Source organism: Bactrocera neohumeralis, chromosome 5 (assembly GCF_024586455.1).
Source record: "Bactrocera neohumeralis isolate Rockhampton chromosome 5, APGP_CSIRO_Bneo_wtdbg2-racon-allhic-juicebox.fasta_v2, whole genome shotgun sequence".
NCBI lineage: Eukaryota > Metazoa > Arthropoda > Insecta > Diptera > Tephritidae > Bactrocera > Bactrocera neohumeralis.
In genome coordinates this window covers 17,353,304-17,379,740 of record NC_065922.1, presented here as the reverse complement: position 1 = coordinate 17,379,740, position 26,437 = coordinate 17,353,304, and the positions used below count along the sequence as shown (strand labels likewise).

The window sequence follows — 26,437 nt, the reverse complement described above, 5'->3', positions numbered from 1 at the left end:
AGCTTGAAAATATTAGAAAGAGACTTAAATCTTAAATTGGAGTTGTTCGATTTTAGTTTTTTGGTGCAGATTTTTAGTAAGAACATGACATAAACGCTTCGTTATTACCTTGAACTAGCAATTTCTATACAGTAAACCGTTTACCATTCCAAAACGCAACCAATCTTTCCAATCCTCTCATTCTTCTTAGGACAGCTATTTATTGTATTGATAATGTATTTGATAATGATTCTCTGAATATTAAATTAATAGATCTAACGAGGCTGGCCCTAAAAGTTTACATATATTTAGTAGAGAACTTTACTGCATTGGGAAATTTATTATGAGAGAAAAGAGCACAGATCCTATAAAATATACTACTGTGAGCAAAAAATAGTAAGTAATTTTTAAATTAGTAATTTATTCTTCAAAATCTATGTCGTCCCCCTCAAAGTAATGCCCCTTGGTCCCAATACATTTGAGCCAACCTTTTTTCTAATCCTCGAAACAGTTTTTAAAGTCAGTTTCCGGAGCGGCCTTAAATTGAAACCATGAGTTGTCGGCCCGTAATTCCGGCCTCTTTTTACGAATTGCGCATATGACGCATAACGCTTAAATGGTATTCCTTATTATTGCCATTTCGTCCTTATTTCTGTCAACACAACTTTGATTTTTGACTTGCTTTGGCGTGGATGTTTCGGCTTCGGCTCACCTTTGCCACGATATTCGGCCGATTGATCGTCTGTTTTCGGGTCATAAGCATAGATCCAAGACTCGTTGTCAGTAGTTAGTGTTTCGCAAATGTTAACGCGTCGAAAAAAGTTAGTGTTTTTGGAACCCAATCGTCCTTTCACTTTTCTTAGACCCAAATGATCTTTCAAAAAGCCAATCTAGAAAAAATGTATTTCGACAAATGGGTTTTCGTGGGAAATGTAAATTAAAAAGTCTTACTATTTTTTGTCCACAGTTTTATATAGTAAAAATTCTCTTTAGTGCATAATTAACTTAGCTTTTTTTTCAAAAATTATTTTTAATTTTTATTATTTTGCAATAAATATTTTTATTGAGTTTTTTTTCCAAATATAACTAATTTAAAAGTTACTTTTATTTATTTTTTTTCTTTAATTATGTATTTTTTATTAATTCTTCTAAATTTTTTTTATTTATATAACTAATATTTTTTTAATTTTTATTTTTTTTTTATTATTTTACAGTTATTTTTATTTAATTAATTTTTTTTAATTAATGTATTTTTTATTTATTCTTCTAAATTTTAATTTTTTTACTTTATACAAACATTTTTGTTTTTAATTTTTTAATTGTTTCCTTTAATTAAATTTTTTTATTTTTTTATTTTTTTATATTTTTTTTTTTTTTTTTTTTTTTTTTTTTTTTTTTTTTATTTTTTTTTTATTTTTTTATTTTTTTTATATTTTTTTTTCTGTTATGTTTTTTTTGTTTTGTTGTACTCAAACTTAAAAAAACTCCACAAAAAACTCCCACTCACCTCTTCAGCTCTCAGCTTCACACCTAATAATTCTAACAACTGTTCTTTATTTGCATGCATCGCATGAAATTAATTTGTTTATTTAGCAATTGATTGGCATTTAATTTTAGCATCTCATTTAAGTGGAAAAGCATTTTCGCAATTTTCAAGCCTTACAAACACATTCGCTGCGCTTGTTTGAGCGACGCCTAGCTAATTGAATTATCAAGCGTATCCAGCCATACAATTACTGCACTTCTTTTAACCTATACTGTGCAGCTGTCTGTATGTAAATCGTGCAAATTGTAAATGAAAAGTTGCCATTCGCAATTAGCTTTGTTGTCTTCATTCAAGCATCTGTTAACTCGATTTTGCCTCGTACCTTTTCGATTTTCTTGTTTTTGCAACATTTTCATTTGAAGTCGTGACCTTCGTGGTTTCTAAGCCACATACAGACATTGTACTTAGATATGCTTGATTTGTAATTGATGTGACAGTAATGATATAACGGACTTGGCGGTCGCTTTGTGCAGTCATTCGCTAAAGCTTTTCGAATGGAAGAAGAAGAATAGATTGCAAATGTGATAGCGATGATTGTTTAGAATATTCGATCTTGGATGTACATATGTATGTATATTTTTTATTCCACAAATTGGTTTTCAGTGATTCAGTGAAATCCAGCTTCAGTTAGGTTGAAGTTGATTTGGTGATTTTAGAGTAGCGTTTTTTTATTTATAGTAAAATTGAGGCTTTGCATTGCGACCTATGGACTATTGCGCCGTCTCCTATATCATATATGGTCTCAAAGGTCCAGCATCCTGAACAATTCCAGGAGCCTGTTGGACGCGACTGAGGTTATCTGATCCCTGTTCATGGAACCTAGGACGCTGTAGATGGAAACTAGGGCTTTGATCCTGCTTCTGTGAATTGCTGGGCAATTCAAAATCAGGTATTCTGGACTTTCCTGTTCCATGTCGAAGAACCGGCAGTTTGCTCAAGAGACTATGCCCATGTTGGACAAGTGCTTCCTTAGCCTACAATCCCCAGTATAGAGCGCAACAAGGGGGCGGAATTTGTCATAAGATGAGATCACGTTTAGTGCCGCTTGACTGTCGATAAGTATAGCGATAGTTGCGTTGGAGATTGTTTTCTGCGCACTGACTTATAGTAAAGACTTCTGCTTGAAAGATGCTCGGAAAACGTCCTATTGGTATTGATAGTTTGGTATACGGTCCCACAATGGCTGGTCCAATTCCTTTCGGTGTTTTCGAGCCATCAGTGTACCACTGGATAGTGCTGCCTCTCAGTAGTATGTCGATCGTGGAATCGTTTTCTACTCTTCGTAACTCTGAACTTATTTGTAAAGTTAATCCTCTTCGTAACGGCGTCCCTTGGAAGAGGGGCCAGTGGTGTGCCTTGTAGTATGGTCTTCATTTGTTGAGACGACATTATATATCAGTTTCTCTACATTCAGGTGACTACTAAGCAATCTCAGTGAGACCAAATTTTGGTGTACCTTAAATCTTGAAGAGACGATGTTGGAATTTGATCATTGTCACGCTCTCAAAATAAGGGAAGTAAAAACATAAGGGTCTAAAATTATTCAAAATGGCTATAGTTCCAGTCTGTTTAGGTTTTCGTGTACATATTTCTGGAAATAGTTGATCATCTCTGAAAACCTATATGTATATATATATATATATATAACCCTTTCTTCCAATATGATACCATTATGACTTCCACCACCTTCTCTGTCTTTTTCTTAGAGGACTCAAAAATGGATTAATAAATGAAACTTGGGTCATATTATACTACTGATATCTGGTAACTTTCTTCCATAAATTGGTGCCATCGGTCGAGATTATTATATTTCAATTGTACTATTTTTTTCTCGTAAAGAAACTTCTCACAATGCCCTTCTCAGACACATAAATATCAATGCACGCAAAAACTCGCAAGCGCGTTAAACGGCTCGCACACAACATTTTCGCAAAAATTGCAAAAACAAACAACAACAACACGAACTACCCACAATATGCAATTTAAAAATAATAAGAGCACTCCCAGCCATAATATTCGTGGGTAGAAAATTATTTTAAATTTGAGAAGCTGGTGAAAAGTGGGTGCGACCCAATGTGGCACAGAGCTATTGGCGTTGTCAGCAAAATATTTCCTTCTTTCCACAATCATTTTTTTTTTTACGCTCAACACGCAGCTTTGTGCATATGTTGCAAGTTGTACAAAAATATGCGACAACGTTGGCTTGTGCCATGTCAGGCGCATGCAGACATACATATGTACACAAATCGACGTGTGTGAGTGCGTGGGCTTGAACGCCACAATTTTCAGGCTTAGCGCTGGCATTGCTCGCATACTTCTCAAAGGCACGCTTAATTATAGCAATTTATATGTAGATGCGCGACGACGCGTGCGCACACACCATTTAACTGGCTCTTTTTCTACCCAAGTGAGAAAGCTCAGTCCAATATATGTATGCATGTACTAAGTATATTTGGTATGCATATTAAGAAAAAGTAGGCACTTCCCACCTTTTAACATTTTAATATAGAAAAGCTATACTTTTTCCTTATTAGGCGCGCGCACGCATGCTGCCCTAGCTGGAAGTTTTGAGACGCTGGCGATTTTTATACCCTGAACGGGGTATATAGAGTTTTCCAGGAAGTTTGAACTATGCGAAGTAGACGTTGGAGACCTTATATAGTAGTTATGGTATTTATAAATGATTTGCGTTATGAGCTGAGTCAATTTTGCTATATCTGTCTATCTGTATATATGTATGTACATACGAGTATCTAGTCTCGCAGTTTTCGAGCTTTTATATTTGATAAGATATCTTTACGAAATTTGGTATGGATTATTAGCCGGGGTTATGGTATAATCTACGAAAAAATTGTTTTGATCGGATCACTATAGCATATAGCTGGCATACAAACTGACCGTTCAAAACCATGCCCTTGTATGGAAAACTTTTTTATTTGACGAGATAACTTAACGAAATTTGGAATATATTATTGTCCAGGGCCATGGTATAATCTACTAAGAAATAGTTCGAATCGGATCACTATAGCATATAGCTGTCATACAATCTGACCGTTCAAAATCATGCCCTTGTATGGAAAACTTTTTTATTTGACGAGATAACTTAACGAAATTTGGAATATATTATTGTCCAGGGCCATGGTATAATCTACTAAGAAATAGTTCGAATCGGATCACTATAGCATATAGCTGTCATACAATCTGAGCGTTCAAAAACAAATTCTTCTATTAAAAACGTTTTTATTTGAAAAGATATCTTCACAAAATTTGGCATATATTATTGTCTAGGGGCGTGGTATAATCTACCAAGAAATTGTTCGGATCGGATCGCTATAACATATAAACTGCCATACAAACTCATCGATCAAAATCATGCTCTTGTATGGGAAACTTTTTTATTTGACGAGATATCTTAACGAAATTTGGCATATATTTTTGTCCAAGGCCATGATATAATCTACTAAGAAATAGTTCGAATCGGATCACTATAGCATATGGCTGCCATACAAACTCTCATCTATGAAATATTTTTTTTTTCAGATCACTAAAGCATGGAGCTGTCATACAAATGTCTCGTTCAAAATCAATATTAAGATCTTTTTATCCCCTTTTATGCTATAAGAAATGCACCTGTGAAGGGTATTACAACTTCGATGCAGCTTTACTTAACAGTTTTCTTATTTTATTATTACTTTTCTACACATAATATTTAGTTTAATTATTTTTAATGTAAACTTGTTTACTATTATGTGATTTTTTTAATGAAATTGCTGACAAATTTTTTGTTTATTTTTTCATATTTTGTTTTTTTTTTATTAATAACATAATTTTCAACCCAACGCCTTGAGCAAACTTCTCTCGATTTCACATGTAATGAGAGCTCTCAGCGCACAGCTGACAACTGTTAACGGTTAACTGTTAGCACCGACTTTCCTGTTGTAAACTGATATTGGCTTTTATTTTATTTGTTTAGTGCAAAAGCAAATAATATTTACTATATGTATACATATGTACATAGATATATATATATTTATTTACTTTGAAATAAATGTGAGACTGTTTTTGATTGTGTAAATGATATATGAGTCGTCTGCGCGTCGATATATATTTCATACATACATATGTATGTACATAAGTTTATATAATCGTCAGATGTTGCAATTTTACGTTTAAAGTTTCATTTTGCTAAACATTAAAACACAATTATGTAAACACACCATTCACAGGTTAGATTCGATGCGACCCAAAGCAGTTGCAAAAATACTGCTATGGTTTTTAATAAAATATATATGTACATATATATTCTCTCATATAGTTTTATTTGTTATTTTATTTGGCTTAGTAGATCCTGAGTTAGAGGATTTTAGTTAAAGGTGGATGGTGCTACGCCTATTGTCCAATTTTGACAACGGCTCCTATGACTGCCTTCTGTAATACCAATCTTCATAGAACCATAGACCATAAATGGCAACTCTAGTTCACTCATAACAATTCCTCAACTGGTTTTACAGAATACTAGTGTAACCAATAACATCCGTTTGATTAACAGTTTAATGATTGTCTTATTAGTAATTTTTAAAATATGGCAACTCTGTTTCACATATTTTTATCGAAGTTATCTTTCATGTCATTTTCGAATACACCTTATTATATCTCTTTTTCGTTATTGAGGTAAAATTAATTTTTCTAATCAGGTGGCAACACTTTAAAATAAAAAATTAAAATAAAAAAAATAAAAAAATCAAGCTGTTCACGATCACTGCCTTAATTATACAATAGTTGATTTTACTATTAATTATAACTGTTTTCTTGCATTGCTATGCATTTTAAAATGCTTGCAGACCTGTTACAAGAATTATAACTACTTAGAACTAATATTTGTATTATTATTAATTTTGCTTGCTTTCGTTGTCATACGTTTTTTCAAATGGCCATCTAAGTCCATACATACATATGTCAGTGTGTGTGAGAGCCTGCAACTGCACTGCTCGAAATACAGGTGCAGCCGCAGCGCTATATTTCAACAGGTTTCCCCAATTACTCGTCTTGTCAATTCCAGTGTCGGACGCGTATGCGCATATTCTCGTGCGCTTTGCAGATATCGTTTCATATTTGTGCTATATAATATATACATACTTATAGACATGTTTTCATATTGCGGACTGATCAAACGGGCCACTTATTTATGTATATAACCAGTTCATCTGGATGCTTTCATGTGGAGGAAAAAAACCTAAAGCAAGATATTATGTTCATAATTTAATTGATTTGTGTTTCCACATACCTATATCCGTTAGTCCAACAACTTATAATTTTTTTTATATTTTTTCATTTATTTATTTTATTTATTTTTTTTTTTCAAATTTCAACAGTTGTTAAGAAGCCCAGTATTTATGTGGACAGAATTTATTGAGGTTTTGTTGTTGTTGTGGTTATTTATATATTTAAACATTTTTAAAATGAATATTTTTCAATACTGCCAACATATTTCAATTTATAATTTTTACGAAAGTCGATTTTAATTAAAAATCAAACTAATTATTTTATTAAAAAAATTTAAATGGATTCTTAAATTACTAGTAATTTTTTTAAATCAGGTAGTTTAAATTTTATAAATTTATGTTAAAAAATAATTTTCTTTTAAATTGTATAAAAAGTTAATAACAAATTTTAATTAATTTTTAATTAATTTTTAAAAACATTTTCTAATTCTCACAAATTTAAGAGTCGATTTTATAAAAATATAATTTTATTAAAATTCAAAAGTGTTAATTAATTATCAAAGTAATTTTTTTTTAAAAAGTCCATTTTAAAATCAAATTAATTATTTTGCATTGAAATTTTAATAATTTTTCTTTTAAATTGTATACTTTTTTTTGTAATATTAATTAATTTTTCTTAATTTTAATTAATTTTTCTTAATTTTAATTAATTTTTCGAATTTTTTCTCAATCCCAACATATGTTAAGAACCACCTTCATAAAAAAATATAACTTTTCCAAATTAAAAAGTGTTAATTAAAATTAATTATTAAATTGCTAGAAAACTTTTTTACAAAAGTCCATTTTAATTACAAATCAAATTAATTATTTTATTAAAAAACTTTAAATGGATTCTTCAATTAAATTAATTTTTTTTAATATTAATTATTTTTTTTAATTTTAATTAATTTTTTAACTTAATTTTAATTAATTTTTTATTTATTTTTTTCAAATTCCAACACTTGTTAAGAACATAACAAGTACCATATAACTCTTTATAAAAAAATAATTTTTCTTAAATTAAATTCAATTATAATTACTTAATTTAATTAAAAATATTTAAATTAAAGTAATTTTTTTAAATTAGGTTATTTATATATTTGAATAAAAACATTTTTCATTTTGAAATTTCAGGAATTTTTTATTTTTTGTTTAATTTTATTAATTTTTTTATTTAATTTCCAATTTTATAAAATTAAAAATAACAATAAATTTATTTTTCTTAAATTAAATCCAATTATAATTAGTTAATTCAATTAAAAATATTTAAAACAATTGTTAATTTATTGCAACTAATTTAAAATTTTAACAAAAATTTAAACAATTAAAGTTTAAATTAATGAATTAAAAATTAAGTTGATATTTTTTAATTTTAAGTTTTTTCAATATTAATTATATAAATAAAATATAAATTTTTTTATTAATAATTATATATTTATTTTTTATTTTTTGATTTTAATTTTTTTCTTTTTATTTATTTTTTTTTTTAATTTTCATAATTTTTTTTTATTTCAATTTGCAAAATCAAAATTAAATATTGCCCTTCCACCTTAAAAATATTTCAAAATGGTTACACTCTTTAATTCTTCTATTTTCTATTATTTTCATTTTTCTCTGAGTGCCACCATCGTTTAGCCCTGATTTCCATTCCTTCATTTGCAAGTATTCTACTTTTGCATAAATTCCATATAAATATGCCACAGACATCAACGAATGTGTCTGAAAATTGCTTGGGACAGCAAATAACTGCACAAACAAAAAAATGTCAGAAGTTAGCAACCTGGAATTGCATGCAACAAGTAAATTAGTTTGCCGACAACATGCGAGGGAATTCGTTGCTACAACAACAAAAGCGGAAAATAAGAAAACTTGCGTTAACTATCTATTGTTGCATATTTGTTGTTGCACATAAATACATATATTTGTGTTGTTGCCGCTTTTGTTGTTGATTGCTACCGCTGGTCTGGTGTAGCAACAATCGCATTCCTAACGTGCAACCTTAATTTGCTGCCATTGCTGCTGCTGCTTCTGGCTGGTTGACTTGTCTTACTTGGCATAAACCGTGCGCGTAGCAGTTGCAATGTCTGTCCACCGAAATGTGTTGGCATGCATTGTTGCCACAACAATAATAGTGTGTTGCACAAGGAAGTGTTTGTGGTGAGGTATGCAAGAAAGATAAAAATATTTTTTTTTTTTGAATGGTTTTTCAAAATACATATATTGTGGATATAGCGGTATACCATATTTACAAAATTAAAAAAAAAAAAAATTTCCAAATTTCCTTATTTATTTTTATTTTTTTTTTTTTTTTATTTTAATTTTTTAATTTAATTTTATTTCAATTTAATTAAATTAATTTAATTAAACAAAAAATAATAATTAATTTTCAAATTTTTTTATTCTTAATTTTCTAAATTTTTTAAATTTTTTTTAATTTTTTTTATTTTAATTTTTTAGTTTTATATAATTTTTTTATTTATATAATTTTTTTTCTAAATTTTATTTTTTATTTTTTTAATTTTCATTAATTTTTGTTACTTTTATTAATTTTAATTTTTTTTTTCTTTTATTTTTAATTTTTTTTTTTAGTTTTTTTGCAGTGCTCTAATATATTTTATTTCTTTAATTGCATTATTTATGTGTTTTTTCTTTTTATCAGCTTCTAACCCTATTTATGTCTTTACACACCCTTCCATACCAACTCACCCACTTAAATACTATGCATTATTTGCACTGACAACCATCAAAATACCAATCCATACTAATAATCTGCACTCAGCCAGTCAGCTCGTTTCTCTCGACCAAGCCTTGATTTTATTATGCAAACAAATCTCCCTAACCGTCGTCAGTTAGTCGGCTTGTTGCCTTTGCTTGGCTGCCGCAATGTTAATACTCCTAAGATTGCTTTGAAAATTGCCATCAAATTTAGAAAATGGCCTGGGTTTAATTTTAAAGAAATAACACTTAAAAAAGTTGAGGACTGGAATACCGCTGAGAATAAAAGAGTTAGAGAACAGTCAAGGTAAAGGAGTGTTGAAGTTGCTAAGGCTGAAAACGTAGTGCAACTGTTATGAAAGTTGCCTAAAAATTATTACTTGTTCTTTGGATATTTGATATACATAATATATATATGTATGCACATGCTTAGAGTTCTTTGTAAGCTTTACTGCGGGTTTCTCTCAGTTTTGAGCGCTGATAAACTCTGTTGTCAGCCTTTTTCAATTACATAAACACTGTTTCTGTTACTATACAGACTGATTGTTAGCTTATTGTTTGCGATTATGTTTTTTATTTCTTGTCAATTGCAAGCTCGTTTTCGATCTACTATGACTACAGCCTTAATTAACTAAGATTTCTATGAAATTTAATATACAAAGCTATGCTTCTAGTTAGTAGGCTTGCGTGTCCTCACAATAGTATATATTTTTATTGTGCTTTCATAGAAAGTTCATTTTTCGATCTACTGTGTTCTCAGCCCTATTTAACTAAAATCGCATACTGATGAGCGGCCTCTGGTTTCTGAGTCCTGTTAACGCACATTGAACGTTCATTACAGTCATCGATCTAATGTGTCTTCAGAATTATTCAATAAGCCTTATTCTATTACTAATTTTGATCTTTTTCGGATGAGTGTTTTTGTAAGGAAGTTACTTTTAAAAAGGTTATTAAAATTCCCACTTTTATCTTACATAATACATTATATTTTCAATGTTAGTTGGCAACTCTATGTGATAATAGTAAGCAATAAAATGTCTATACTTAATCATTATCTTTTTTGTTTTGTTTTGGAAATATTATGTTATTTTTTCTTATATAATACATTATATTTTCAATGTTAGTTGGCAACTCTATATAAAATAAGTATGCAATAAATTATATATTTTTAAAGAGTATCTTTTCAAAATAATATTTTTGTATTTTTTTTATTTATTTCATAAATTATATCAAATTGCATATTATGGTTGGCAACTCTGTTTACAAATAGTATGTCATGGCATATTTCAAAGTACCAATTTTGCAGTTAAATATACATTTATACTAAGAAATTATTATATTATATTATTTTATATAAATTCAGTGGTATTTGGCAACTCTGTTTAAAAAAATGGTTTCTAAAGCAAATAATTTATAAATTCACATTGTGAAAAGTAATTCTTGAGCAAATTTTTTGCAACTGGAAATAAATATTTTGATATATCAATTTTTTGCGCTCTTTTATATCTTGAAGTTTTTAACCAAATTTTTGAAAATTGTACACAATTAGTGAATTAATTTTTGTTTAAATTTTTAGTAAATATTTTTATATTTTTTAAATTTTTATTTTTAATTTTTTTTTCTTTTAAATTTTTTTTTTTATTTTTTTTTATATTTTTTATATTTTTTTATTTTTTTTTATTTTTTATTTTTTTTATATTTTTTTAAATTTTTTTACTTTTAATTTTTTAATTTTTATTTTTTTTAATTTTTATTTTTTTTTAAATTTTTTATATTTTTTTATATTTTGTTTTAAATTTTTTTTTTTTTTTTGAAGTAATTTTTTTTGCCAGATTTATTTTTTTATATTTTCTCATTTTTTATCGAACATTTATTTTTATCGTTTTAATTTTTTTTTTATTTTTAATATTTTTATATTTTTATATTTTTTTTATTTTTTTATATTTTTTTTAATTTTTTTATATTTTTTAATTTTTTTATATTTAATTTTTCAAAATTTTTTTATTTTTAATTTTTTTATTTTTTTGCATTTTGATTTTTTTTTTAATTTTTTATATTTTGTTTTAAATTTGTTTTTTACTTTTTTGAAGTAATTTCAAAAATTGGTTCTAAAAATTTTCTCAAATTTGCCAGATTTACGTTTTTACCGCTTGCTACGCCTCACTATGTTCTCAGCCTTACTTAAAAAGCTTACTTATCGAACATTTATCCATCTCAGTTATCGTCTTTAATTTTTTATACCCACTTGGTTCTAGGTTTCACTACGTGTACTGCCTTAGCTAACTCAGCAATATCGCTTCTTACTTTGCTACTTGCTTGTATGCACGTTTAAACGCTTGCAGTGCAAAAGTAGATATAATTTCGGTTATTATAAGATTGCAAGAGCAATCTAAAGGCTAGATTTGAATTCCAAGCTAAGCTGAGATCATTAAAATTGTGTTGTCGACCATTTGCATGACAAGTAACTTTCCAAAGGAAACTCGCTAAATTGCGAAAACTGCATGTAGGCATAACTACTTACAGCATACGTACATATATATAAGTACGCTAACTGCAAACGACATTTAGAGGTCAGGAGGCGCCTTCCACAAGCCCTGTCCGTCTGCGCTTTTCCTTTGATGATAGTAATTGCCTGGCTGATTGCCTGCTGCGCTTATTAAGATTCTCCGCACAGTTCTGAGATTAAGCGCAATTTCAGCGCCAACATCAAGCAGCTGACTCGCTTATGCAGTGCAGATGGTTAAGCGAGCGAAAAGAAGCGCGCTCAGCTGTTGCTGGCGCCGGGCAGCCAAGCTCAAGAAGTTAGTAATTAATCTACAACTAACGCTGCATACGAAACTCAATGTGTTGTGTGTGGAAAAATCGCATAATAATTATGGCAAATTCTTGCATAATTTATTAACGCACTTGTACGCTCGCCGTTTTAATTAGACATTACGGTGTTTTTGCTGTTTTATATGGTATACCTTATATAAAATATATATACATACATATGTGTATGTGTATATCTGTAAACTTCCAGTAAACATCCTCTAAAACCAGGTCAATAAACACCAGCAAGGCGAACTCAATAAAACAAACAATAAATAAATAAACGAAAGGCAAACAAATAAAGCCAACTTTGTAGGCAGTGAATCGTAAAAGCAAAAATAATTTAATTACAGCTTGATAAGTAATGCAGTACTCCATTAGCCAAGTTGCTAATTTTAGCGTTTGCAACGAAAAGGCGTTGCTTTATTCTAACTTTATTCATGCGTATGTGTGTGCATGTATTTTGCCAGTCTTTTGCGCGCTGCCTTTCAGGCAATCGCACGCCCATCCGCCTCTTTGACCTTTTCGCTCCACTTGTTGCAATCGCTATGCAATTAATCATGACTTAAACATAAATATTCTTAACTTTTACATCAGGTTTTCTTTGATTGACTTCTTATAAACATTATATAAAAATATTTTTAGTCTAGATTAACACGCTTCATGTCCTAAATATTAATCAGAATATATTGAAACGTTCCATAAGTGATATTAAGATGCTATGACTTCTATCTGCGATCAGCAAGTCGATACAGTAACGTTTCTTTAACTTTTTTAACTTTTTTGATGGTAACACCATTAACATTTCCCATGACACAAGTTCTCGGATGACTTCATGGCCTTCATTGAATACTTTTCGCCTTTTCATTACTTGTGTTATAAAATAGACCCCACAAAGCACTTCTGAAACATTTCAGTCATCAGCAAGCAGTCAAATTTGAGGAGATGTTATATTCGAAAGCGGGTATTTTACTTTCGAATCCACCTTTCTTGGAGTGCATACTAAATATCCAAACTCCTTATATTGTTTTTGATTCACTTGAGTTCTTGCTCTCTTATCTTTAGATACTTTGTTGAGTCGACTTTTACGGATGATAACCTCAAAAAATCGTTTTTTTTTTTGTTTTCATTAATTTTTTAAGAATGTTATCTCAAAGACCTGTATAAAATTTCATGAAGATCGGTTGCGTAGTTCTCGAGAAATCTTGGCAACCGACTACAAAACACACAGTTTCGAGAAAAAACGCATTTAAAGACGGCGCACTCAGCCTAGCTAGCCAGGAGCGCACAAGTTCTCAAGGCTGTATCTCCGAAACTATTACTCAGATCAACATGAAAATTTAGCATAACATTCTTTAAAGGTTTTAGAATTAAATAAGAAATAAAATAAATTCGATTTTTTGAAATCCGTAAGCCCTTAAGAGCCCTCATTCAAGCGCTTTGCAAGAACGAACATGTGATGAGCGTATGACTTTGAATGTTGTTAGATTAGCTTGGTATTTGAGTTTATCGTTTGTCAGAACATTATGTTGTTTCGTGAATGCAAATTCAAGAAGCATGGCTGTCTCAACGATCTTATTATACTCTCGCAACAATGTTGCTAAGGAGAGTATTATAGTTTTGTTCACATAACGGTTGTTTGTAAGTCCTAAAACTAAAAGAGTCAGATATAGGGTTATATATACCAAAGTGATCAGGGTGACGAGTAGAGTCGAAATCCGGATGTCCGTCCGTCTGTCCGTCCGTCCGTCCGTGCAAGCTGTAACTTGAGTAAAAGTTTCATGATGAAACTTGGTACACGTATTCCTTGGCTCCATAAGAAGGTTAAGTTCGAAGATTTAAAATCGGCCCACTACTACGCCCACAAAATGGCGGAAACCGAAAACCTATAAAGTGTCATAACTAAGCCATAAATAAAGATATTAAAGTGAAATTTGGCACCACATTAGGGAGGGGCATATTTGGACGTTTTTTTTGGTTTGTTTTCTTCAGTTTCCATATACAGTTCAAAAATGGAAGAAATCGGATATTAACCACGCCCACCTCCCATACAAAGGTTATGTTGAAAATCACTAAAAGTGCGTTAACGGACTAACAAAAAACGTCAGAAACACTAAATTTTACGGAAGAAATTGCAGAAGGAAGCGCACCCAGGCTTTTTTTAGAAATTGAAAATGGGCGTGGCCTCGCCCACTTATGGATCAAAAACCATATCTCAGGAACTACTCAACCGATTTCAATGAAATTCGGTATATAATATTTTCTTAACACCCTGATGACATGTACGAAATATGGCTGAAATCGGTTTACAATCACGCCTTCTTATAATATAACGCTATTTTGAATTCCATCTGATGCCTTCTTGTATAATATATAGTACATTAGGAACCAATGATGATAGCGGAATAAAACTTTACAAAAATACGGTATTTGAAAAATATGTAAATGACGGATAATGAAATCTCGATTATCACTTTATCATGCGAGTGTATAAAATGTTCGGTGACACCCGAACTTAGCCCTTCCTTACTTGTTTTTTATATCTCTTTAATTGTGTACTTAAAGTAGTTTCTGCAAGGGAAGACCGTAGGTCACACTAAAGGGTCTTCAACTATCCCACGGTATTATTGGTTTGGTCCAATAGGTAGCCTTGTGTTGTTCAGTATTATGAGAAATTCTTTTGAGGTCAACAAAAAAAAAATTTATTATGGAAGTTGGCAACGCAAACATAATTAGAAATAAATAAACCATTTATCACAATTTTCTTTTAATACTACTATTTCAGTATGTCGTATTATAATTGTCGTAAGTTTGGCAACCCTGTTTAAACCTTTTTTATATTCATTTTGCCTTATGCCATAAATTTTTATCAATTACCATTTTTGTAATCGAATATACATAAGTGTATTCTAAAGAAAAGAACTATAACAATTCACAGACCTTTGGCAGCTCTGTCTGGAAAAAAGCAGCTTTACTATAGGGAATTTTATTCGTGAAAAATCAGGCATAAATATTGAAATAATTCTTATATTTAAAAATAAAATTAATTTTTTATATAAATAATTTATATTTTAATTTTTTAAATTTAATAAAAAAAAAATTATATTTCCTGGAAAACCGCAGCCGAAGATTATTATTGTGATTTAGAAGAGCTGGATGAATTTTTCATCAAACATTTTTTAACGATTTGTTGTTCATGGCTGTATAAGCCTAAGATAAAAAATTAGCCAATTTTTAATGTTATTTACTGCTATTCTTATCTATGGCAATATTTAATCTATGTACAATGTACCTACACAGGTGTTATATGATTAACATTCAAATAATTTTTTATTCCTTTTCCATTGCATTTTTACTTCTTATTTTGTTTATTTTACTTTGTTTGATTTACGCTACCTTTGAAGGTTGCCACTCCCGATATGTGCCTGCAATAAAAAACCTTTATATGTATTATGATTCATTTGTTTCCATGCTATTTTCTTTTGTGTGGCTTATCAGGAAAGTATTGAAAAAAAAAATAAAAAAGTGTTCGATTAAAAACGAACTTGAGAAGCAATTTGATAAAAATAAAATCATAAATACCTTCCGAATACTTGCAAATGTGGGCGAAATGCAGTGTTAATCTTTGTTTTTGTTTTTATTTTTATATTTTTGGCGAAAAATTAAATCATTTGCTGCACATGACCGATTGCAGCTACATTAATCGTGACTGGAAATAGATAAATAATTTTTGCTTTAATTTTGTTTTATATTTATATAATTTTTTTTAATTTTTTTTTGTTTTTTTTTTAATTTTTTTACTTACTCTCTTTTATTGTTTTTTTTTTATTTTATTTTTGAATAAATAATTTATTTTACATTTTTTTTTCATTTTTTATATTTTTTTAAAGTTTAATAATTTTCGTTTTTGGTCTCTTTTTTTTAATTTCTGTTTTTGAATAAATAGTTTATTTTATATATTTTTTTTTTAACTTTTTATATCTTTTTTATTTACTCTCTTTATTTTTTTTTTAATTTCTGTTTTTGAATAAATAATTTATTTTATATTTTTTATAATTTTTTTTAAGTTTTTATATTATTTTTTTAATTTTTTTATTTGCTTTCTTTATTTTTTTTTTTTTTTTTTTATTTTTGTATAAATAATTTATCATATATTTTTTTATTTTTTTTAATATTTTTTTTTTTTTTTTTATTCACTCTCTTCAATTTATTTTTTTTTTAATTTCTGTTTTTGAATAAAGAAAGTAAAATGTATTTACATTTTTATTTTATTTTTTTATATTTTAAAAATTTTACATTTTTCCACAATTTACCAAAAACGGTATAACAATTTTTTTTTTTGTAAAAATGTCGTGTTTTTGTTTTTGTAATAACGAAATATATTAAAAAATATGTTAATTGTCAATAATTGTCAATTTAAAAAAAATATATAAGTTTTTTTTTAACAAATGAACCTTTTTACGTGCATACATTAGAGCGGGTCGATTAACAAGAAGCAAAAAAAAAATGGAAAAATCACGCATACGGGATATATTCTACGGATCATGCTGAGCAACTTTGTCTAAGAGACGTAAGGGTCTGAAACCTGTTTCGAGCCGGCGATTTTTAATGCGAAGTCTATTTTAGAGCCACTTTAGGGGTTGTTTATTATTTTTCGTCAGTTTTTGAGACATTCGAATGAAATTTAATATAATATGTAGAAATATTTTTTTTAATAGACGAATTTTTATATTCTATTGTTCATTTGTCGGAATCAACCAGATCGGATAACCATATCACATATCTCCCATACAAGCGATGATTTGGATTTTTTAAGCTTCACCTCAACAATCGCTGGCTCGAAACCGGTTTTAGACCCATAGTCTCTTAAGATAAGTTGCTCAGCATGATCCATAGAATATTTCTAGCATTCGCCATTTTATAGAAAAAAATCGACCCGCTCTAATGTATAGTATATACTCTGTACATTTGGCATAAACACAAATATTTATTTGCCTGAATTTGATAAGAAAACGCTTGGTGTAAACAAAATTACTAACTCATTGGTGAATCGCAAGGTAGGCAGACGCTCGAGCACCCACTTCTCGCACACATAATAGTCGTCGGCAGTAATTAATTGCGTCATTTTGTTTATTGCCATTGTTGCTGGCGAGGCCGATCTGGGGGCTAACAGGCCAGCAGGCGGCGGGCAGGCGGTGAAAGCAAAGTGTTAGTTACTGCAATTGATAAGATATGAAATGCTTACGAACGCGTTTGCGCACAAATTTTTTTTGTACAGCAACAATAGTTCAGTCTAAACGGAAAAGTGATTTTAGCAGCAACAAGAAAATAAATAGAATTTTATCAAAACTCAAGCAAGCTGCTTGATTAATAAATAAAAGTACTGGAAGTTATTACAAATTTTAATAACAAATTAATGAAAATTAATTTAAATTTATTCGTCCCCCTTTAGTGCACAAAAAAAATTCGAGAAAAATGCCGTGATTTCAAGTGAATATTTGTAAATATGCGCGCACAGACTCTAAAAACGACGCACAGCTACAGCATGTGACAATGTGAGTGCAAGTGTGTATGTAAATAAATAAAAAAAAAACTAAGCTAAAACACTAACCAAAGATTAAAACACCAAATTCTCTGCGACAAAAAAAACGAAAACCACTAAAATTGTAAAAAAAAATCTCCACACAACTGTGTATACAACATCAAAAAAAAAAAATTACCCACAATGTTCGACGTACCACCGAAATGTCCCGCTTTGGCCCACAAACTGACTGGCATTTTCGGCTGGCGTCACACATATAAAGTGTCGGCGAAGCATGAAGGCATACAACACACATTCCTGCAGAAATCCTATTCGTTAACGCTGCCGAAACGGCCGCCGTCACCGTATCGCGGCCAAAAGGTAATTGTGGCATGTGTCAGAGCAAAAAATGCAACAAAAGCAAAGATAAAAATATATCTCTTGAAAATAATTGGTTGGTTTGCATTTTTCGTTATTGAAGCCGGCTGTGACAGTACTTAAAACAAATAATTGTTTGTTTATGTTTTTTATTGTTATTAATTACAAGTACAAGTACATATTATATATTTTTTGAAACAAAAATTCCTGAGAGCAAACAAGAAAACTCGAACTCAATTTTTCTAAAAAAAAAACTCAACATTTTCATGAGCTCTCAAAAAATATTTTTTCAAACTGTAATATCTCGATTTTTTTAAACCATATTGGTGTTTGAAATAAATAAATATTAAATAATAATAATATCCCATTTGAAGATGGCGGTTTTTGACTTCGCTAAGCTGGTAGAAGCACCCCAATATGATTAAGTTTGAAAATTAACCGGGTCTATTACTTAAGAAAAATAAAAAATTTATAAAAATTTTGTTGGAAAAAGTCGAGGATATCAAATTTATAAACCTTCGAAATAAAAAAATTCTCGGTTCAATTTTTTTTTTCTGAACTTCGCACTAAAAAAATCATGCCGACGAAGGGAAAACACTTTTTCGGCAAAGTAACCAGATCCACAATTTAAAGAAGACAACTACAAACGAACTTTTTTAAAAGCATCTCTAATTATGTAGGCTAAATTAACTAGCTATTAATAATATCGAAGTAGCTCCAAATAAAATGGAAGTCGTTACATAAATCAGCCCTTCTAATGACGTCACTTTAGCTCAAAGCCTTATATCGAGGTTATATCCACTTGTGAATTCTCAAGTATCGATTTCTCAAGTTTCGGAGATATTCATAGGTGTGTTAGGTAGAATTTCTTTACTTACTGTATTCAGTTCCCAACAGTTTCAACGTGTTTTTCTCGAAACACTGTTTTCGGAGGCGGTGAAGGTGACAAATTTTTGGCTGGACTGATCGCCTTGCAAGTTTCACACGATCTTCTTAGCTATATTTGTCAGTTAATGATGGAAGGAATATTCATAACATAATAATTTCGATTTTCGAAGCGACTCCGAAGTGTAAATTTTTCACAAGATTCTGCTTTGTTTTGAAAAACCGCCATTTTGTTCAAAAAGCTGATGTTTACTACTTCTTCGATCATTACCTGCATTCATCTATAGTTATAATACTTGTACTTATTGTGGTTTTTGGATTTGAGATAATTTTAAGCAGAAAAAACCTGCTCACCGCCGGACCACTTTCTTCGGAAGTTCTGCTGGAGATCGGCTACAGCAAGGGTTTCTTCATAACTATGAACAGTATTTGATAATGAATACTAAAAATTAAATATATTTTAAGTAATTTCGAACTATACTTGAATAGTAGCTTATAAAGAATCCCCGGAAATATGTTTGAAGTAATCTCGAAATTTCGGGACTTTTATAGTAGCTTGTAATGAATCCTAAAATATATTTTAAGTAATACTGAAATTTCAGCGCTAGTATAGTAGCTGATAAAGAATCCCGAAATATAGTTTAAGTAATCCCGAAATTTCGGGACTTGTATAATAGCTGGTAATGAACCCCAAAAATATATTTTAAGTAATCCCGAAATTTCGGGACTTGTATAGTAGCTGGTAATGAATCCCGAAATATATTTTAAGTAATCCCGAAATTTCGGTACTTGTATAGTAGCTGGTAATGAATCCCAAAATATGTTTTAAGTAATCCCGAAATTTCGGAACTAGGATCAGAACAATAATGAACTTAAAAACCGATAAATCCCGAATTACCTTCAAAACTTTTAATTATTTGTGTATAGTAATTTACAACTCTGTAAAAGAAAACGTCTATTAAACAAATTATTTAATATGACGTCACAGAAAAATTTAGTTATACTAGTAAAGAATTCGTATTAATAAAAAATGCGAAAAAAAACTTGCTTAATTAACCATTTTCTTTCTATTTCCAACACTTTTACTTTTCAGATTACAATATCTAAAATACCTTTAGTACTAACTAAATTCCATATTTGAAACTATATATTTGATTTAATTACTAATTATGTCGGTATGTTCACATTCCGATAACACTTCAGCAAACTGTTCAATTAACCCAATACTCGCATTTATCAATGGTCATTTTATGGCATTACTTTGCAACTTACCAACTACTTCTATTTTCGTTTTAAAATATTGTTCGTATCAACTTTTATGCCTCAGCTGTAAATACCCATACCCATATTATGCACGTGTATCTCTGGTATTCCCATGTCTAACATTTTAATACTCAAAACAAGCGCCTTATTTGGTTAATTAAAACTAAAGTTTTCACTTAATAAATTTCGAGGCAATCAAAGGCAATAAAAAACGTAAAATATCAACAATGCCTTATCGTAAAAGCGCATAAATTTAAATTGATGGGTTTACAAAATGTGTTCGAACAATAAAAACAACAATTTTGTTGTGAACTTTATTTGCATGCGCGAATAAATCACGAAAGCAAAATGTGAAATAAAATAAATAATAAATAAAATCGCTCGTATTTAAATACAACTAAACATTCGCGTTGTTTCATTGATGCGTTGAGCGATGCGCTGGGCAGGGAGGCGTATTTCCGGTTATTTGTTTTTTTTTTCTATTGTATTAGTTATTGTTGATTTTGTCTAACTTTTTGTGTCATTTTACCTGCTTACAACTATATTGTATGTTAGTTTTGTGCTAGTTTTTCGGGTTTATTTGTTGTTTTTACATTTGTCGCATGTTTATGTGTTGTTGCTTTGTTCTGCTAACTAATTTTTTAACATGTTTTAGGTTTTAGTGTCATTGTTGTGGGTGTTTCAAGATTTCCGATGCATGTTAATGTAATTTAAATTTTTTTTTAGTTAAATCCCGAAATTTCGGGATTGTTAACTTTAACTTTATTTCTTATTATTATTTTTATTTGCAACGGAATTACTTGAAACAAAACATATCCGATAATGAATCCCGAAAAATATTTCAAGTAATCCCGAAATTTCGGGACTTTTATAGATCTGATAATGTAAAATATTTTAGGTAATCCTAAAAATATAATGAATTAAAAATTTCGGATTGTATCGTAATGAATTTCATATTTTAAATAATGAAAAAATATTTTAAGTAACCGAAATTTCGGGACTTTTATAGACCTGATAATGAATCCCGAAATATATTTAAACTAATTCTGAAATTTCGGGACTTAAATAGTATCTGAAATGATTCCCGAAAAATATAATTTCAAGTATCCGATAATGAATTTCGAAAAATATTTTAAATAATCCCGAAAAAATATTTTAAGTAACTCCGAAATTTCGGGACTTTTATAGACCTGATAATGAATCCCGAAATATATTTAAACTAATTCTGAAATTTCGGGACTTAAATAGTAACTGAAATGATTCCCGAAAAATATAATTTCAAGCTTTTGATTAACAAAAAAGTTGCATGATAGAAAATTCATAAATTTAAAAATTTTATTCTCTTCAGCTTTTTCAATAGATCTGAATGAAAATTAATTTTTGATAATTCAAAAAAAAAAATCGCATGATAGAAAATTTAATTTTCTAAAACACTCAACAATTTTATTTTTTTCTCCGCTTTTCAATTAGATCTCAAATTTGTTATAAAAAAATCGCATGAAAGAACAAAAACTAAAAATTGTTTTTATTAAAAAAACTTGCATGGTAGAAAAAAATTGAAATTGTTTAAAAACGCAAATATTTTTTCTTTATATTTTTTTTGTTAATATTAATTATTCTCCTTACCATATATTTATTTTTTGAGTAAGAAATGTATTCCATTTATTTTTTGTTAGTACCTTTTTCTATATTTATCCATCATAATTATGCGTATATATTTCTGCGCTGCAAGTTTTTTCCATGCCAAGCGTATTTTTCAATATTTTCATCATCTCATTTTGGAATGTTTAGTTTTTCATTTATTTTTTCATGCATACCATTACCATATACATACATACATACATATGTATATACGTAAATATACAACTGCGCTTATATAGCTATGCCTTTGCATCCAGCCATGTCTGTTGCCATCACCCGTCACTCGCTTGTCTTTGCTGCGCGTTTTTTATATCATGGCGTTTGTTGCTATTGAAGTCTTTTGTTTTGCCATTATTCGCTTTTCTCACAGTTATGAGCAATCCGATAACCATATAAACAATGAATGCAACACATTTTGGCCAAACAAGCTGTCACATATTTTAGTTTATATTATCATTTTTTTACTATTGTTGTGGTGTTTTTTCTGTTGTTTTATACAAATTTTTACTTTTATTTGGTTGCATTCGCTACACCCACATGTGGCAGCCGTGAAGAATATATTTTGAGTTGCCTTTATATGGGCGCCATGAGTCACCAAAAAGTGTCAAATGTGAGCTGTGCTGCATATTTCTTATAGGAAATTGCTGGTTTGTTCATTGCGGAATTGCATATGAAAAAAAGGAATAACAAATTTGTGAAAATAAATATATAAAGATTGATAAAATTTATAGAAATATTCATTTTGATTAACATTATGAAGTTTTCCTTGACTACTTACGAAGAACTCCTAAAACTATCTCAGAATGCGTCAAGGTTTGACTGGTGCCCCCAAAAAGTTAACATTTATTTGTGAAAAAGCTTCTAGCTTCCATAAAATATGTCACTAAAAGCATATCAAAGAATTTAATTGGGACTACACTTGGTAAACCATTTCGAGGTTCCCTGCTCATTTAAAGAAAAAACACATAAACTTCATATTTAATGGGGAAATGTTTCTTATCATTCGAAAAAACATTATTTGACATTTATTTTTTTTGAAGACTATTTCTTTCAAATGTTGGCCGTGGTTACGTCTCAGATGGTCCGTCCGTTGAGTCCAATTTTTGATGACTCGTTCGAGCATTTCGACTGGTAACTGGCGAATGACACGCGTGATGTTTTGCTCCAAGGCCTGAAGCGAAGCGGGATTGTCCGCCTAGACTTTGGACTTTACATATCTCCATAGGAAAAAGTCTAAAGTTGTGGTATCATACGATCTTAGAATCCAATCGACCGGCCCAAAACGTGAAATTAACTGCTCACTGAAGTGTTCTCTCAATAAATCCATTGATTGTTGCTGCGATGTGTGGGAAGTGGCGTCATCTTTTTGCTACCAAATGTCGCCAAGATCACGAGCTTCAATTTCAGGCATCAAATAGCCGGTTATCATGGCGCTAACGGTCAACTATTGAAAATCATAATTCTGGAGATTTCAGAGCACTATTTTGGTGCGAGAAGTACAAGAAATCGGATAACGATTTTGAATCTTACCTCATCCTGTGATCCCTGCTTTTTCGCTAAGAATTTCAAAGTTCAGTTCCAGTTTCTAGGTTATGGTGCTAGCCTTCTGTTTATGACTACCCAAAACTGACGGGTGAATGTTTCTGTTTTTTTTTTTAATATCTAATATAATTCTAATACATTGTCATTAGAAACGACCTTTTCCAATATGAAAATTATTTTCCAATACGAAAGTAGACTCTACCAAAAAAGTCAGTGACCTCTGTAATAAGAATAAACGCTACTTCGTTGCATACTTTCGTATAATTGCTCGAACGAACTTGAAATGTGTATGGAGCTAATAAAGACGCCTGAGTTTTTTATTAACACTTTGGCCCTTCTACGCAACGGAAGTCACATACTCAAGCCATTATTATGGGCAACAACAGTTACGCTACGCTACAGACAAAGGCAAAGGCATTTCAGCGATTGCCTTATTTTACAAAGTATTTTTATGACCACGCCTAATTAACTTACCAAGTCACGTGCACGGCGAAACAAATACAAACACACAGAATATTGATTAGTTCTTAATTACGTATTTTATTACCACTATTTCTAAGCATTTACTAATCATCTGTCGCGCTTTCATTTGCAGGAGCCTGATTCTTGGGTTGCCGTACACCATCTACAAACACAGTCGGGCATACTCGACCCCGACGATTGTGTCGGCGATGTCGCCGATGATCGCGAACAAATACTTGCCAGCTTCGATGACTCCGGTCCGGATCCGGGTGTGCCGCAAGGTGGCGGCGACGGTGCCTCTGGCAGCTCTTCGGTGGGCACTGGCTCGCCCGATATCTTTCGTGATCCCACTAACACAGATGCGCCCACAAATGGGCAACGCGGCGATGCTGCCACGCCGCACATTGAAGTCACCAGCACTACTGCCTGCCCCATGACCGGACTGGGTTTGCAAGTGCGTCGCAGCAGTGATCCGAATTTGCTCGCCTCGCTGAAAGCGGAGGGTGGTAATAAACGCTGGTCAGCAGCAGCGCCACACTGCGGTGGTGATTCACCCGATCGTGTGCTGCTCGATAAGAGCGGCTATTTAACGCCACAATGGGAGGAAGAAGACGATGGGCAACAGCATGCGACAGCCGCACCGACGCAACAACCGTTCGCACGCTCCGGTCGCTTGTCCATGCAGTTTCTGGGCGATGGCACGGGCTACAAATGGATGGAGGCCGCCGAAAAGTTACAGCATCAGCAGCAGCAGCACCCGCAACAGCAGCCATCACATCAGTATGCGTCGCAGGGACAAATGTACACCACCAAGTCGCTGCCGCGTGAAAGTAAGCGCAAAGAGCCGCTCGGTCAGGCTTATGAGTCGATACGCGAAAAAGATGGCGAAATGTTGCTCATCATTAATGAGTATGGTAGTCCGTTGGGTCTGACGGCCATACCGGATAACGAACATGGCGGCGGTTTGCTGGTGCAGCACGTGGAACCGGGTAGTCGCGCTGAACGTGGACGCTTGCGGCGCGGCGATCGCATACTCGAAATCAATGGCACTAAACTGATCGGTCTAACCGAGGGTAAGGTGCAGGACTATCTACGACGCTCACTCGAAGCATCCGAACTGCGTGTGCGCGTGTTGCGCGCCAGTGGCAGTAACGCTAACCAACGTAGCGTCAGCAAATCGCGGCGTCGCGACTCTAAAGTCGCCGAAATGATTGAAGCGGAAGAGAAATTGGCCTCAACCGTAGAAACGAAGGTGGCGACTGTCTCGCCCACACGTAAGCCACATACGGCGCCAGTGGGCACATCTCTGCAGGTTGCGAATACGCGTAAGCTCGGCCGCAAGATCGAAATTGTGCTGAAGAAGGGTCCGAACGGTCTGGGTTTTTCCGTGACAACACGCGATAATCCAGCCGGTGGCCATTGTCCGATTTATATTAAGAATATACTGCCGCGTGGCGCTGCTATCGAGGATGGTCGCTTGAAGCCAGGCGATCGCTTGCTCGAGGTGGACGGTGTGCCGATGACTGGTAAAACCCAAACGGATGTGGTCTCCATTTTGCGCGCTACGCAACCCGGTGCTACGGTGCGTTTAGTAGTGTCGCGACAGCAGGAATTAGCCGAACAGGATGAGCGCGAAATTGTAAGTATGCCTGAGAGGGTTAATCTAGAGCAATTAATCGAAAGTTTGCTTTGTAAAATGATTTTTCGGAAGTTTAATCAAAAAATTATTAATCGAGAGATTAATCGTCTAAATTATTAATGTTTAATCGAATGATTAATCAACTAAATGATTAATCGAAAGACTAATCGACTAAATGATTAATCAGAAGTGGTCGAAAGATTAATCAGCTAAATGATTATTCGAAAGAAATTAATCAGAAGAATTAATAAAAAAATATTAATTGAAAGACTAATCGACTAAATTATTAATCATTTTAAATTATTAAATTTTAATTGAAAAGTCAATCAAAAGAAATTAATAAAAAAAGGTTAATCGATTACATTTTTAAATTTAAATCGAATGTTTAATCAACTAAGTGGTTAATCGAAAGAAGTTAATAAGAAGATTAATAAAAAAATATTAATCGAAAGAGTAATGATTAATCGAAAAAATTAATCAGAAAATTAATAAAAAAAAATATTAATCGAAAGACAAATCGACTAAATTGTTAAATTTTATTCGAAAGATTAATCAACTAAATGATTAATCGGAAGAAATTAAAAAAAATTATTAATCGAAAGACCAACCGACTAAATTGTTAAATTTCAATCGCACGATTAATCAACTAAATGATTAATCGGAAGAAATTATTCAGAAGATTAATAAAAAAAAATTATTAGTCGAAAGGTTAACCGACTAAATTGTTAAATTTCAATCGAAAGATTCGTCAACTAAATGATTAATCGAAAGAAATTAGTCAAAAGATTCATCAA

At 31.2% G+C, this 26,437-nt stretch overlaps 1 protein-coding gene across 9 annotated transcripts in view; it reads left to right on the top strand.

Moving 5' to 3' along the window:
- LOC126760676 (partitioning defective 3 homolog) overlaps positions 1–26,437 on the top strand; it is a 174,517-nt gene that overhangs the window by 137,354 nt on the left and 10,726 nt on the right. For 6 of the 9 annotated variants that reach the window (XM_050476503.1, XM_050476502.1, XM_050476501.1 and 3 more), the window contains exons 2-3: positions 17,765–18,214; positions 24,138–25,643. In XM_050476503.1, the coding sequence (XP_050332460.1) occupies positions 18,038–18,214; positions 24,138–25,643 (1,683 nt within the window). In that variant the 5' untranslated portion in view covers positions 17,765–18,037. The remainder of the gene's footprint in view (positions 1–17,764; positions 18,215–24,137; positions 25,644–26,437) is intronic. The other 3 variants (XM_050476499.1, XM_050476498.1, XM_050476497.1) reach the window with 1 other exon arrangement.